The sequence below is a fragment of the Nelumbo nucifera genome, chromosome 5 (genome assembly GCF_055504915.1).
Source record: "Nelumbo nucifera cultivar China Antique chromosome 5, China Antique-T2T, whole genome shotgun sequence".
In the NCBI taxonomy this organism is placed as follows: domain Eukaryota; kingdom Viridiplantae; phylum Streptophyta; class Magnoliopsida; order Proteales; family Nelumbonaceae; genus Nelumbo; species Nelumbo nucifera.
The window spans coordinates 80,825,475-80,842,297 of NC_142653.1; the positions used below are offsets into that span (position 1 = coordinate 80,825,475).

The 16,823-nt window shown below is 39.6% G+C and overlaps 1 protein-coding gene across 2 annotated transcripts in view; it reads left to right on the forward strand.

Moving 5' to 3' along the window:
* LOC104593837 (uncharacterized) overlaps positions 1-16,823 on the forward strand; it is a 71,431-nt gene that overhangs the window by 28,653 nt on the left and 25,955 nt on the right. For both annotated transcript variants that reach the window (XM_010253860.3, XM_088888052.1), the window contains exons 16-17: positions 2,326-2,392; positions 15,046-15,321. In XM_010253860.3, coding sequence (XP_010252162.1) covers positions 2,326-2,392; positions 15,046-15,321 — 343 coding nt within the window. The remainder of the gene's footprint in view (positions 1-2,325; positions 2,393-15,045; positions 15,322-16,823) is intronic.

Genomic DNA, 16,823 nt, shown 5'->3' on the forward strand with positions numbered 1-16,823 from the left:
TGAGATCATCTTTTCGTGATAATAGAGATGATGAGATATTATCTCGTTGTGCAATTGTTGTTGTAGGTGTAGAACCTGATGCCTCAGAAATCTGTTGCTGGTGAAGAAGAGACCTTAAAATCTCCATTTGTTCCGATGTGAAAGTTGTTGTGTTAGGCTTCTTTGTCTTAGCAGATTCGGCTACATGAGCTGAAGGGTTGCCTTTCCTCTGATTTCGTGGTTTCCAATCTGGAGGTTTTCCATGAATGTCCCAGCAAGTCTCCTTTGTGTGATACGGCTTTTTGTAGTGTTCACACCACTGGTGGTTTTCTTTTTTCTTCTGAGGTTTGAGACCGAGTAGATGCAAGTGCAGATCCTTGAGATTGTTCCTCTAGGATTCCGTGTGAGGATGGGTTCAGCATGACTTTCTTCCTGCTTTCTTCTCGTCGAACCTTAGAGAACACCTCACGAAGTGAAGGAAGGGGTTTGATTCCAAGAATACGACCTCGTACTTCATCCAGGTCTTTATTGAGTCCTTGAAGAAAATCAAATACTCGATCTTTCTCAAGGACTTGATTGTACAGTACTCCATCATCAGTACACTTCCATGGAATTGTATAAAACAAATCCATTTCTTGCCATAGACCAATCAGCCTGTTGTAGTACTCTGTTACTGACATTGATCCCTACCTTATGTTCCGTAGGAGAGAACGAATTTCAAAACACTGAGACGTGTTTCCAAGATCTGAGTACATCTCCTGAACAACCTTCCATATTTTGTGAGCATTCTTGTAAAACAAATACGTGCGTCCTATTTGCGGCTCCATGGAATTGATTAACCACACCATGCCAATGGAGTTTTCAGCTTCCCATGTCTTGTAACTCGCATCACTACTCGCTAGAGGAGGGATTTCACCAGTAAGGTAACCCACTTTTCCTTTTCCTCGAATCACTAACAAGACGGATTGAAACCATTCATGAAAATTGGACCCATCTAATTTGTGTTGGGTAATCTGCAGAGAATGACTTATGTCAGAGGTGGTGAAGGAGGTTCCAAGGGTTCTCGATGCATTCATGGTTGATTCTACTGCTGTCGAGTCCACCGTTGGTGAAGAATGGCTCGTTCCAGACATCGTCGCGGGCTTTGATACCATGAAAACAGAAACAAATGTTTGAAGATTTCTGTTCTAATTTCATTGAGAAGATCTGTACAAATATATACAACTTCTAAGAATCAATCTAGGAGCTATTCTAGGAAACTAACCCACTAATTTAGCCTAAAGAAAAAAAGGAAACTAAATCACAGCCTAAAAAAAAAGGAAAATAATCACAGCCTAAATAAGAAAATAAATAACTAAAAAAACAGGAAAGATTCTGACTCGGATTCCGCAAGGAATAATCCTCGTCATCCCTTTCCAACAATTTTATTAGAATGAATGAATGAAAAACATTAGCAAATAGGGGGTTAACTTCACTCGCTCACTGAAGCTCCGAGAACCCCTTATTTGCTAATGTGGTTCATTCATTCATTCTATTAAAATATATTCTTAAAAGGCAATTAAAATTATAGAAATCATTATTTTTATGTGAGAATTAAGAATTTAAGACCCTAACATGGACTTATTTGGGCTTGCCTTGAGGGGTGTGGTCGGGGGTCGAGCCCCAACCCAGACGCTAGGTTCAGAAAAAGCAAAAAAGTTAAAAAGTATAAAATTCTATAATGGTGCATGCCTGAACTGAGGTGCAAGGCGCATCATGCACACCCCTAGGTGCACCAGGTGTGCGCCTTTTGAAAGGGCTGTGCCTAGGACCTAGGCGTGGCGCATACCCTAAAATGTGTCTCGTCTATTCACCTTGGCGTGTCTTTTAAATCACTGGTATATTCTTGCATTAATTACTCTTGGTGTTCCCTATTTCTTGGTTGGTTGTTGTTGTTTATTAAGTACTCATTAGCTAGGGAATACAACAGTCTTCCATAATTTGACTGTTGACTTCAATTTTCCAGGATTCTGGTTCCATGCCTAATTTTTCTGTTTACTGTTTAAGAATCCACTTTTCCCAGGCCTGGCTTATGACTCAACAAACTTCTTTAATAGATACAATTATTATGGCTCAAAATTATTACTTCAACCCTGCTTGACAATGTCTACAATACCCTTCAATAGAGTCCCATTGTACCCTTGATTGACAGATTATATTACCAGCTTAGAAAGTAAAATCTTTGACTGGTTAATGATGGAGAGATCAATCAAATAGCTTCTTTCAAAATTGCTTTTTATGCTTGGAATATCTCCTGAGTTGTATTTATTTCATTCATTATGCTGACTAGCTGTAACATGGTGGCAGACGCAACAGTTGGCAATTGTGGGAGAATTACAGTCAGGTTGCTGTAGACATAGGCAATTTTGGTCAGGTAAAAATTAATATAAGACGTTTCTATTATTGTTCTCTCTCTCTCTAAACTTGGAAGCAAAACCAAATTTTGGTTCACTTTCCAAAAGATGAGTTTTTTTCCCCATTTGATAAGCACAATTTGATTGTACAGTCCTGCTCTAGTATTGCCAAATTGTTGTAGGAGCAACCACTTTGGTGCTAGTGGATGTATAACTCGAATGGCTGAAGGATGAGTCTAAGGTGGTAATTGAAATAGGAACAGTTTAACAATGATTTTCTGGACTAGAAGGAATGGTGGATTTAGGTGATTTATTTCAAACTATTCTGAGATAGATTTTCCCAAAATGATAAAATATACCTTTGTGAGATAAACTACAAAAATTTCAAAATGTATAATTACATTGAATTTTGGGATACATGTTACGTAGATGGAAGGTTGTGAAAGAATTGGATATGGTGAAGTGCTTTGTTGTCAAGTCTCTGCAGCTGCAGCACAATTGAGCAAAGTTGAGGTGTTGATTTGGTGTTAAGTGTTTTGTTTTTGGTGTTTGTCAGAAAGTCTGTTGTTGTGGAAGCGAGTGGGCATAAATTTTCTTTTGTCGTGTTCATTTGGTAATTTGTGTTGGGTTTAGTTGTTTTGTCTTTAATTTTGGTAGTGTTGTTGAGGGCTTGGTGTATTGGATTGTGGTTGGTGAAGGGCTCTTCTCTTGTGCGACTTCTGGTCACTTTTCTTGTATCTTTTTCTCTTTTAATAAATTTTATTTTATTACAAAAAAAGCATTTGGATTTGGTTTAGCACAAAGGATGAAAATGTCTGAAACAGGAAAATTTTGGGCCTCAATGAAAAATAAAGAAAAATGTACCTAAATTAGTTTCAGTCTTTTATGGATGTTGAATTTCTTCCAAGATTATAAGCTGTTGATGGCTGTAGTGGTTTCTTGCAAAAGTGAAATGGGGTTGGGGAAATAAAAGAGAAAACCCATAATTACTCAATGGGTAGTCACCACTATCAGTGTAGGGTTGAGAATTTGGTTTGTTCGGTTCAAACTGAACTGAAAAAACCATTTAAATAACCGGACTTATTAAAATGAAAGCTGAATCAAAACTGAGTTTTGGAAAAATCAAAATAACTGAATTGAAATATTTATTAATATTAAATTGGATTTAAATGTGGTTTTTCATGGACCAGAAATATTTATTAATATTAAAGATGATTTACACATAACTATTTATTTCAGTTAAATAAATTGGTTAAAAAATTTTCTGTTAACTATTTATTTTGATTAAATAAATTGGTTATTGTTATATATAATATTATATATCACACATAATACATTTATAATATTATTGTATATATTACACATTTAAAAGTTTGTTTTTTTTTTCGGTTAACCGAACTTTTAAATGTAATAACTAAAATCGATATACAAGCTTCCAAAAACCGAATTTGAGGAACTAAAACTGAAGTAATCACCGAAAAGACTAAAACTGAAAATTCGTTTTTTTTTTTGTGTGTTTAACCGAATTATTCTCACCTCTAGGGGTGAGCAAAAAAAAAACCGAAAAACCGAACCGACCGAAAAAACCAACCGAAGCCGAACCGAAAAATTGGTTAACCGAACCGATCGATTCGGTTTGGTGTTTTTAAAAAACCGATGGCACCGGTTTGGTTTCAGTTAACCAATATAGAAATTGACGGTTAACCGAACCGACCTATACATATATTTCTATATATATTTTATATTTTTTATATATTACAAATTAATAAATATGCATTATATATAAATATATATTTATAATATATTATTTATTATTGTAAAAACTAAAAAACCGAAAAATTGACGAACCGAACCGATGGTTAACCGAACTGGTCAACCGGTTAACCGACTGGCTTGGGTTCAGTTCCGGTTACCGGTTTTCCAAAAACCGGTAGTACCGGTTCGGTTCCAAAAATGCCCCACGGTTTGGTTAACCGAACCGTGAGCACCCCTACCCACCTCTAACTGCTATAATCTTAAGTTATATGAACTGGAAGTGGGGTTCATTAAACTCAATTTTGATGGAAGCAGCCTGGGAAATCTGGGCATTTCAGGTATAGGAGGTGCTTTTAGAAATGAAGAGGGCATAATAACTGCTTTATATTCAGGTTCAATAGGTGTAGGAGCCTCTTTAAGGGTTTATGGCATTGATAGAAGGGGTACAAAGGGCAAGGAACATGAACATTGAAAACTGATTATTGAAGGATATTCCAAATTGGTTATGGGTGGATGCAAAGGGTTGACAGACATGAAAGTGAGGTTGCAATGGGTTAAAAGTAGTGCTAATTCATTATCTGATGCTTTAGCTAAACAAGCGGTGGGAAGAGATCAACTATTTTGGGCACAATTGTAGAAATAGAAAAGGGTTCTTTTGGGGAGAGATAAGAGTCCCTCTCTTTGTTTTTATTTCTTAATTGTTCTCACTCTTTTCTCTTCATTTTTATTGAAATCTCATAGTGATTGATAAAAAAAGTTATATGAACTGAAATACATATGAAACCACTGCTTCTATCTTAAGTCCACCTGTCCCAACTTTATGTGAATACCTTCCCATGTGCAGACACTGAAATGTGTTCCTAGGAACACCATGTCCTCTTGAGCCACCTACTCCTAGCTCTCTCATCCACTACAATCATGACTTGCGCCCATGGTTAAAGGAACATGACCTCCTCTATTACTACATCCATCCCAAAATTCCATGTTTCTACCTCTAGCAACAGCTAGAGCTGATCAGTCCACTTTAGGGGAACTTTCTCCATGTGTCTAGTAAACTCTCTGTCGTATGAAAAAAACCTCAGTCAAGGATTGCGTATCACTAATTGCAAGGTAATGGGCATGAACAAGGTCATATTCAGCATGGTTTAAAATGTCCCTAATTTCCCTAATATTTCAACAACATATTTTCATTTCCATAGGTAGCGACATGAAATTTTACTGAAATTGACATATTTCCCAATGAACACTACTTGCAATATGTGGAGTATAAGAGAGTTTGCATGGCATACATATTCCCCAGTGAACACTACCAGCACTATATGGAGTACAAGAGATAGTATTATAACATAAATTGGTGATTATTGTAGATATGTGGAGTAATAATGTTATTGCTCACCAAACTTAGGCCCCGTTTGGTTCAGGGGAATAGGGGTCTGGAATTGGAATCGGAATGCGCTATTCTGATTCCAACTGTTTGGTTGAGTGGAATCGGAATTCCATTCCCATTCCTGCTGGAATGGCATTCCCCCATTTGAGGGAATGGCCATTCGCTGCCCCTCCCTTGGGAATGAAATCCCATTCCTATTGATTCCAATTCCCATTCCCATTCCTGTCTGAACCAAATAGACTATGGGAATAGACCACTCCGATTCCGATTCCGAAGGATTTCGATTCTGACTGCGAACGAAACGGACCTTTACATGATTACCACTTTGAGCTAGCTAAACATTCATTTCAAGCATGAAGTTAAATATTAGTTTTCTTTGTAAGCATGAAGTTAAGTTGTTTTTATCAAAAAAAATATTAGTTTTCTTTGTGTAATAGATTATTTTGTTGATCTATTACAACCATTTAATTCTCTGTGAAATTTTGCTTTAACTATTCTATCATGAAGCTCTGAATCGTAAGGTTTACAGGGCAACTTTTGAACATATTCTTTTTTCTATAACCTTAGTTTCTTAGCTTTGTTTAGTAGATTTGGAACAAGTTAATAATTTAAAAGGGTGTACCTATGTTTCTTTTATCATTTCATAAAATATTATTCTATATTTTGCATATTTACAATGTTTCCACCATGTCTATAATTTTTACAGTATTTCAATATGATATTTCTGACATTTCCGACATGTTTCTTATACTTGGACAACTGACATTTTAAACCTTGATATTCAGTCTTGAGTCCTGACAAAAAACATTCCAGATCTAACTACTTTTGTTGTTATCTCTGCACCGTCAAGTCAATTAGTAAGATGCTGATACACATTTAATTCATTTTGAAGGTTTTTGAGAGCAGTATGGTATCCTTGACACTTTTGTCATCTTGCTGAAGTGAAAATTAATCTTGCCATAACTCATAAACTTTATTAACATTGTTCTATCCAGAATACAAATGCTATACATTCTCCCAAATATCCTTCACTATTTGCAAGAACAAAAGATTACTATTGATATTAAGGTCTATAATTTTCCACAGCCATGTTATAGTTTGGCCATTTTCTTGAACTCGCTCAGTATATCCACTAGAGCCAGATAATGGCCTAGGATCAAGAGGATACCAAAGTTTTCCTTTCGGTTTTAGGAAAATCTCTGTTGAGTTGGTCCATGGGGGCATAATTATTACAATTCGGTTCAATCAAAGTCATCTGAATGGTAAAAGTAATGTTTAGAGTTACTAGCAAACTGGACTTTGATTCCTTCTGGAAGAAGCCAAATCACTTCACTATGCTGAATAATAGTGGACTGAACACCATACTAAAATGAGATCTAACTGGAACCACAATATCTACTTCCTTCAATAGGATCAAAACACCACAGGAATATCATGAAGGAGGCAACCAGCCTTGTCTACAGATCACCATAGCACCAACAAGGAAGATTTGATGTGTAAACCACTGCACTGGAGTGGAACCATTTACTGATTTGAAAATATACGTGGATCACTTAAAGCCTTGCAGTACACAAGATATCACGATAGCCCTCTTTGCAACCTCAAGTAGGGAGTCTTTAAACCACCACAAACATGACTATGTGGTCACCAAAGGTGACTATCCAATTAGTTGAGGTTGATGGTCTTCTCAGACCTGTTCTCGTATGAGACTGAGAATAAAAGAAAAGAAGGCTAATAGAAGATAGAAGAAAGAAAATGAGAGAAAGAAAGGATGCCGGTGCCTCATTCCTAGTGCCTGATAGTGAGAGACAAATACAAGTCTGTACATACTTAATTTATAAAAGGGGTCAGACAAGAGTGCCTTTCTTTAAATTAGAGAAGTGTCTCAGCTACCCAAATTACCACATACCTACTTAATACATAAACTCTAACAATCATGATATTCAATCGTTTTATGGCATATCCATGACATGCTAATGCATGTGCTAGATTGGGTCTTTGAATAGAAAATACTAAAATGAAAACAATGAAAAAAACACCCACACTGTGCATGGCAGTCCAAATTTTGCAAGAGTGTCTTTCTGCAACAAGGCCAAAAAAAGAAGGAAAAGGGAGAAGTCAAAAAACACCCTAAATCTACACTTTAGAATATCCATTATAGTCAAAACATCTGCATTAAAGGGAAGAGAAAAGATTGAGCTGAGCTCTGTGGCTCAAGCAAAAATATTAGTTCTCAATAAAATTCAAATATTCATTATACCCAACCCAAAATAGAACCAACAAAACCCAAATCTACAATTTGGAAGCCTGCCACAACAAAAACCAACCAAGCAATGATCCCAAGCACCAAAAGTTCATATGGTCAGCCTGAAGCCACTCTAAATCACTTCAGTCTTGCCTTGACCACCCTTACCCCTGCTTCTAGTCCTCTTTTTGCCTCTAGATGATGTCAAGGTTGGGTACACTTATTTTAACTCAATGACATCTTCGGTTACCTTGGTTTAATAATTCATAACTAGGGGAGAGATTGAGGATGATGTTGCATATAGAATTGGAGCAGGATGGGCAAAACAGACTGATGCATCTAGAGTCTTATGCAATAGGCGAATACCACATTGCCTAAAAGGAAAATTCTATATAACATTTGTAAGGCCAGCTATGTTGTATGGAGCAGGGTGTGGAGCAAGCAAGAAACAGCCTGTCCGAAAAATGAATGTGACAGAAATGTGAATGCTAAGATGGATGAGTGGATTCATGTAGCTGACCCCATATAGTTAGGACAAGACTTGGATGATGATGAATGAGGTCAAGGTTGGGACTGGATTCTTTAGCCAGCATTATAGATTTCTTCTTTCTACCATACCCTCTATTCACCTTACAGAGGTCTCCTAGCATGTTTCACAGATTTCTGCTCCCTTGACTCCCTTTGACCCACTTGTATCCCTTGCAAATAGTTGGAAGTTTCTCTTTTCTCCCTTTTTTCTAGTCATCTGTAGCTATAAGCCCAATGCCTTTCCCACCTTTCTTTTTATTTATTTTTTATTTTTTATCAACCACCAATTTAATGGGAATAGGTTTAAACTTGGTGAGAGTGGAGCCCTTGAATACCTCCCTGTCCTTGAACCACATTTTCCTAGCTTTAATTTGCATACGATTATGATCATAATATTCAGTCATTTTTGTTGCACATTCATGATATGCTACTGGATCTGCTTGGCAGTTCTTTTCCTGGCTTGTTTGGGAGATCATTACATCCATTTGTTGCAATGGATATGTGATCTCTGAAATGGCACAAGATGCATCGGGGAGGATCATTTCTTGAATTAATCAAGTCTATCCAGACTTTTTGAATCAGTTTTGGTTGCAACATTGAAAAAAAAGCTAATATTGAGGCTGGTTAGTGAATTAGTATTTGAGTATCATGTTGGTGCAAACCCCATTATATTTGCTAGAAACACATATAAGTTGAATTTGTTATTCTGAAATTAGAAGCCCTAAATTTACAAAAGAAAGTACCACCTATCATATTAGATTCGATCTGTAGGGAATTTTAGTGAGAGAAGTTGCAGTTAATGCAAACATGTAGTTAGGGCATCGACATGGCCTCTTTTCAGGTGGGCAGTGCCCACTATTGAAGCCTATCTAAGAGATCCTGTAAGTTAGAACTTAACCTTACATCTAAGCTGGGTTTGCATAATTTCCCAGCTGTATTTGTTTGACTAATCATAATCACAATGGTTATTTTTTAGTGTATGGTTCTGGTGTTTAGCATGTTCTACAATTAAAGTGTTGTTGCTGTGTTTATTATTAGTTGCCTTTTTCACCTGGATGGACCCAACAAAAATTGGTGGGTTCTAACACTATCGGTGGTCCATGATTATTGACATTTACAAGTACCTCCATGATCTATGTTGAAGTTTGACCTGCCATAGAATTCTGTCTTGTTCGTTGACTGTAGAGTAAAGTAGACAGCAAGAAGTAGGAGAGGAAAGAAGAAAAGAGAGAAGAGAGAAAAGAGAGAAAGGCTGGTTCGAATTAGGGAAAAAAGTTAATACCTTGATTCGGCCAGACCTATTATTATATTATTGACTTATTGAAAAAGACTTGAGTGCCCTTCTTTAAGTAAGAGGCACTCGAACTAACATAACAGTACACATCAGCATTCTCAACAAGTACAAAGACTGAAATACCCCTTCACTAACACCACTAACACTCCCCCTCAAGCTGGTGAGTATATATCATATAATCCCAGCTTGTTACATATGTAGTCCACTCTCCCCCGACTCAAGCCTTTTGTAAACAAGTCTGCCCACTGGTTTCCCGTACTAACATATGCAGTTTCTATCACCCCATTCAGCACCTTCTCTCTCACAAAATGACAGTCAACTTCGATGTGCTTGGTTCTTTCATGAAACACTGGATTGGAAGAGATATGAACCGCTGCCTGATTGTCACAGTAGAGCTTCATTGGAGTACTGATGTCATATCCTATCTCCTGTAGAAGGTTCCTCAGCCACACTAGTTCACAAGCAGTATGTGCCATGGCCCTATATTCCGCTTCTGCACTGCTTCTTACTTTTCCATGTTACCAGGTTACCCCCCAGAAAGGTGCAATAGCCTGTGGTAGATCGTCTATCAGACATAGAACCTGCCCAATCAGCATCGGTGTATCCTTCTACTACCAGTTTTCCACCACTTCTGTACAGCAAACCACGACCAGGAGCTCCTTTCAGATACCTCACAATCCTTAGCACTGCATTCCAATGTGGGACCAAAGGTTTCTGCATGAACTGACTCACCACACTAACTGCAAATGAAATATCTGGCCGAGTAATGGTTAGATAGTTTAGTTTGCCTACAAGTCGTCGGTATCTTCCAGGCTCTTCAAACACTTCACCTATATCACTGCTCAGCCTCGTATTTGTTTCCATAGGTGTCTCAGCCGGTTTAGTACCCAACAATCCTGTTTCTTCCAGTAAATCAAGCACATATTTCCTCTGGCACAAATTAATGCCATGCTTAGATCTTGCTACCTCTATGCCCAAAAAGTATTTCAACTTGCCAAGGTCCTTTGTCTGAAAGTGTTCCTGTAGGAATGCCTTCAATCTGTCAATGCCCATTTTATCATTCCCAGTCACAACGATATCATCCACATACACCACCAATATTATTTTACCTGCCGAAGAGTCAAGACTGAAGACAGAGTGATCAACTTGGCACTGTTTCAGACCAAACTTCTTGACCACCTCACTGAACCTACCAAACCATGCTCGAGGGGACTGTTTAAGTCCATAAATAGCCTTCTTAAGTCTACATACCTTACCATCCTCCCCCTGAGCAACAAACCCAGGTGGTTGCTCCATGTAGACCTCCTCGAGCAAATCCCCATGCAAAAAGGCATTTTTGATATCGAGCTGATGGAGAGGCCAACCAGACATAGCTGCAAGAGAGATGACGACACGAACTGACCCTATCTTAGCAACCGGGGAGAACGTCTCCGTGTAGTCAATGCCATAGGTTTGGGAGTACCCTTTGGCAACCAGCCGCGCCTTCAGGCGCTCAACACGACCATCTGGCAAGTACTTAACACTATACACCCACTTACAACCGACAGCCTGCTTCCCAGGAGGAAGAGCGGTGAGATCCCAAGTGTGATTATGATGCAAAGCAGAGAGCTCTTCTTCCATAGCACGGCACCACTCTGGAGAGGTAAGGGCTTCCTGGACATCCTTAGGAACAACCACGGAGGATAACAAAGATATGAACTGGCGATGGGAAGCGGAGAGGTGGGTAAGTGAAACAAAATTGGAAATAGGGTGAAGGGTGCAAGTACGCTTACCTTTCCGTAAGGCAATAGGAAGATCTAGGTCGGAGGCTGGTGTCGAAGCTGGAGCTGGATCTGTCGACGGTGATGAAGCTGGAGGAGCTGCAGCCGGTACACGTGGGCGATGTGTATACACGTGACGGATGGGTGGACGGTCAACCAATGGTGGCACCGGAGGCAAGGACGTAGGCATGACTGGAACCAAAGGAGGTGGATCAGCCACAGGAAGAGGAAGAGGAGGTGGTGATGTGGGGGAAGCAGCAGCACCGGACCCCACGAAGAACGGAGTAGACTCAAAGAATGTAACATCAGCACATACCAAGGAACGACGAGAACTAGGATGATAACACTTGTACCCTTTCTGAGTTCGGGAATAACCAAGGAAGATACACTTCATGGAACGTGCATCTAACTTGTCAGTCCCGGGACTCAGATTATGAACGAAGCAGACACACCCAAATACCCGAGGAGAAAGCGGAAACGGAGACATGTTGGGGAATAAGACACTAAAAGGAGAACGACCATCAAGGATAGACGTGGGCATCCGATTAATTAAGAAACAAGAGGTGAGCATTGCATCGCTCCAAAAAGTTTTGGGAACATTCATGTGGTGCATGAGGGAGCGTGCCGTTTCTACAAGATGGCGGTTCTTTCTCTCAGCAACCCCATTTTGTTGCGGAGTATAGGTACATGAAGTTTGGTGTATAATGCCATGTTGGTCCAAGTATTCTCGAAAAGATGAAGACAAGTATTCACGACCATTATCAGAACGGAAAATTTTGATGTGAACACCAAATTGATTACGGATCTCAGCATAAAATTTCTGGAAGATGGAAAATAATTCACTTCTTTCTTTCATTAAATAGAGCCACGTCATTCTTGAACAGTCATCAACAAAAATAACAAAATATCGGTATCCATTATATGACATCACTTTATAAGGACCCCAAACATCTGAATGAATTAAAGAAAAAAGACTCGACACACGGTTATCGACCCTAGAACGAAAGGGAACACGATGGTGTTTCCCAAATTGACAAGACTCACAATCTAAAACAGAAAGTTGACTCAATGAAGGGACTAAGGACTGCAACACTTTCAGCGAAGGATGACCAAATCTACAGTGCCACTGGAGAGGAGAAATGGATGACTGAAGAGCCGTTGACGTTCGTCCACCACCATCAAGATAATACAGTCCACCGGCTTCATGCCCTCCACCAATCTTCATCCCCGTCTTGAGATCCTGAAAAACACACAGAGAAGGGTAAAAAGTGATGGAGCACTTAAGTGACTTGGTCAGCTTACTAACAGACATAAGATTAAATGGAAGCTTAGGTACATATAAAACAGAGGATAGGGATACAGGGTCTAGGTCAACATTACCAACACCACAGATAGATGACGTGGAGCCATTAGCAAGGGTAACAGATTGTGATGTTGAGCAATGAGTGAGAGATGAAAACACACCTGGAGTTCCCGTCATGTGATCGGAGGCTCCAGAGTCAATAATTCAGGGGTTGGGTGTGGATGCCAAACAAGCCATACCTGAGTGTGCAAAGGAAGCTGTGTTCTGCTGCGACTTGGATTGAACAAACCTCTCATACTCATCACGAGGAACACTCACCATCTCCTTGCCTGGACCATCTGAGGGAGTAGAAGGCATCGGGTCAGCTGACCGTTTCTCCTGTGTAGGGCTGAAACTGGTGTCACTAGTCATGGCATGGTTGGCCCACGTCGAGGGAGGACCATGTAAGTCATAGCTTAATGGTATGTCCATCCAAACCACAGTGAGTACACTTCCGTGGACCCGAGCCACGTCCTCTACCACGAGCTCCCCCTGAATCTCTGCCTCCAGTACGACCACCACCACGGATATGTGTAGATCCACCACTACCACTCCTGCCAGGCTGGGTTCCTCGAGTCCCACTTCTGCCACCTCGGCCTCTTGACACTGCAAATGCTGATTTATCGGAGACATTAGAGTCCATAGATCCAATGGAAGCCCTCCGAAGACGAGCAAACACCTCCTCTAAAGATGGAAGAGCAGATCCCCCTAGTATCTGGGCTCGTACTGGTTCATACTCAGACTTCAGCCCCACCAGAAACCGTGTTACATCAAGCTGCTCTCGCTGTTGCTGTTGAACTTTGACATCTGAAGTGAGAGGATGATAGACATTTAACTCATTACGGATATTCCTCACATTGGCATAGTACTCCTCAAGGCTCTGATTTCCCTGTTGCAGATTGAAGTATTCCTGATACAGTTGATATACCCTAGTGGTATTATCCTGACCTGAATACAGTTTCTTGGCATGATCCCACACCTCTTTGGCTGTGTCAAGAAACATGAAGTTCACACTGATTTTGGGTTCCATACTGTTCCACAACCATGTAATGATCTGTGCATCTTCCTGTTCCCAGTCTTCATACTCCTGAGAATTAGCGGGGGGTTTCTCCTCTCTTATATGCTTCACTTTCTTCTTCGCCTTCAGAAAAACCTCTACAGACTTGGCCCAAGGGACATAATTCTCTCCATTCAGTTTAATGGAGGTCATTTGGACATTCAGGTAGTCAGTAGATATCATGACACTAGGTTTACTATCACTGTTATCTGCCATTGCCGAACTCCCTTAATTCTGAGCACTGAATTAGGAGCACTACACACTGCACACTACACACAGACACTTCATCGAAATCTGCACACTGATTTCAACAGCTGAGAACTGCAACACCACAAACCCTACTCACCGAAGTCTGTACACTGATTTCAGCAGTATTAAATGTTGAAAACTACAACACCACAACCCCTACTCACCGAGGTCTACACACTGATTTCAGCGATATCAAAAGCTGAAAACCACACTTGTAACACCACCAACATTAATCCACAACTATAGGAAGCTTCACCATTAAGTAGACACTATTGCCATTCGAATCACACACAAACCAGAATAAACCCTAGCATAAACCCTAGCATACTGCAATCTGAAAACCCATCATGCGAACTGTACTACACCTCTCATGTATTCCATAACAAAAAAAATATATAAAAAAAACTTTACCTCATCGCCTGAAGGCCAACCATACGAAGGGCTGAGACACCACTGCACCACACGTACCAGCCCTAACTAGGGCTTAGAAACCACAGCAACCAATCACCAACGACACAATCGGAGGCATAGAGACCTCCTAGGGAAGAGGGCGATCACTCCTTTTCAGCCCTTTTCCCAGTCTCCAACTCACAACTGAGAACCCCAAGTGAAACCCTAATTCGAATGCGCAGAAGGCAGAATTCTAGCAAGTCTGATTTGGTGAACCTAGCTCTGATACCATGTTGAAGTTTGACCTGCCATAGAATTCTGTCTTGTTCGTTGACTGTAGAGTAAAGTAGACAGCAAGAAGTAGGAGAGGAAAGAAGAAAAGAGAGAAGAGAGAAAAGAGAGAAAGGCTGGTTCGAATTAGGGAAAAAAGTTAATACCTTGATTCGGCCAGACCTATTATTATATTATTGACTTATTGAAAAAGACTTGAGTGCCCTTCTTTAAGTAAGAGGCACTCGAACTAACATAACAGTACACATCAGCATTCTCAACAAGTACAAAGACTGAAATACCCCTTCACTAACACCACTAACAATCTATATTATTAATGTGTGAATGCTTAAGTTCCAGGACTAACACGAATCTTTTGTTTTTTTTTTTATGTAGGCACTGGAAGCTACAAAGATGGTACTGGATATGACTGGAAATAAAAGGATAGATGCCAAATTATTGGAGAGGATAATAGTGGAGATGGAAGAAAGAACTTCAGGGCATTTTCTTTCTTCTGCTTCTACTACTGATGAGTGTAATTGTCAAGTTCAAGCTCTTCCCAACAACTCTATTGGTCACTCTGTGCCTGAGTTAGAATATTCAGAATCTGGAATGGAAAGATCACGTGAAACTGAGCATTTGCTAGGGTTACTTGGAAAGGTTCTGCAGCAGGTATAAGGCATTTGTGGCATCTACTTCTCTTGTGGCTTTCTTTTGTTAACATAGCTGCAACTCATGTTTCTGGCATGTCTTGTGGCCTCTCTTTCCATGTAAACATAAGATATTTTTTTGATCAGTAAAATCTCATTTAATTAAATTAATTAATTAAACACTTTACATAGTATTGCTTTTCTAAAGGAGTTCTGTCCCTTTAACAAATGAAAGTCCCCAATTACAAATCTGCCCCAAAAAAGTTGTTCCCTGTACATCCCTTGTTTCTAAGCACTCATCCATCTCATTTGCTGTTCTCTTCACCCATCTAAAAGTTGCCTGCAGCTCCTTTGTTTTGTTCTTGATCTCTCTTATATTGTACCTTTGAATCCACATGCTTGGATTTCTATCATTTGCCAAAGATATTATAAATTTTGAATCCCTTTCCACCCCCTCAATTTGGAAGCCTTGTTGCTTTGCTATGCTCATTCCTTGGAGCAATGCCATCACTTCAGCCCTTAAGGAATCCCCTACTCCAAGAGAACAAGAGACTAATGCCACCACCTTACATTTGTATCCCTGAAAATACCTCCAATTTAACTTCACTCTATTCATTGAGGGAGCATTCCATTCTGTGACACTTCTACCCTTCATGGTAGATGATGTAGCTACTTCTTTTCAAGCTCTTGGGACATCATCTAACACAATCCCTTAATGTTTCTTACCTAGTGTATAACCCTGATCTTTATATCCACTGCAATTTCTTCCTTGGATCTGCACCTTTCCTTAAAAATTCTGCCATCCCTTTATTCCTAAAATGTCCAAATAATCACTGTCCTTGCTGCCCTCCATTAAATTCTACCTCTCTTCTTTGGTTGTTAAAAAAAACTAGGGCTAAGTGCAATGTCTAAGGGTGACTGTGTGAGTCCTACCTGCATCCAAAGAGAAAAGAAATGCATATCCAAATACAATTCGCAGAAGGTTAGGAGAGTAGTTAATAGGAAATTGTTTCACCCTTTCCCTTGCAAAGTGTGCACATATGAACCAAACCAAACCAAACTGTTTTATTACGGTTTGGTGCTGTTTCTAATACGGTTTGGAGACTTTGGACCTTTCTATGATTTACTTGGACTGGTATAGAACAAAAAAATTAATTAACTGGACATGAATAACATAGATATCAATGCCAATAGGACAATAGCACCATAAGCATGAAATAATAAGCAATCTGTTGTTGCTTGCTCTAGTGTAGAGGCAGAATACAGGGCAATGGCTCATGGGGTTTGAGAGTTGCTATAGTTGAAGATCTTGTTAGCGGAAATGATAATTCCAACAGAATAGTTGAAGATCTTCCTCTCCTTTCACTTTTTCTTGCTATTTCCTTCTCCTTTCCTCTCTCTTAAGCTTCTTCTCCTACAGTCCCCTCTGCTCTCTCTAATGTTACCACTTCAAATCAAGAGGATTTTAGATGCCAAATAGGTGTATTTGGTGCCCATGTAAACATAAGATATTTATGTGTAAAT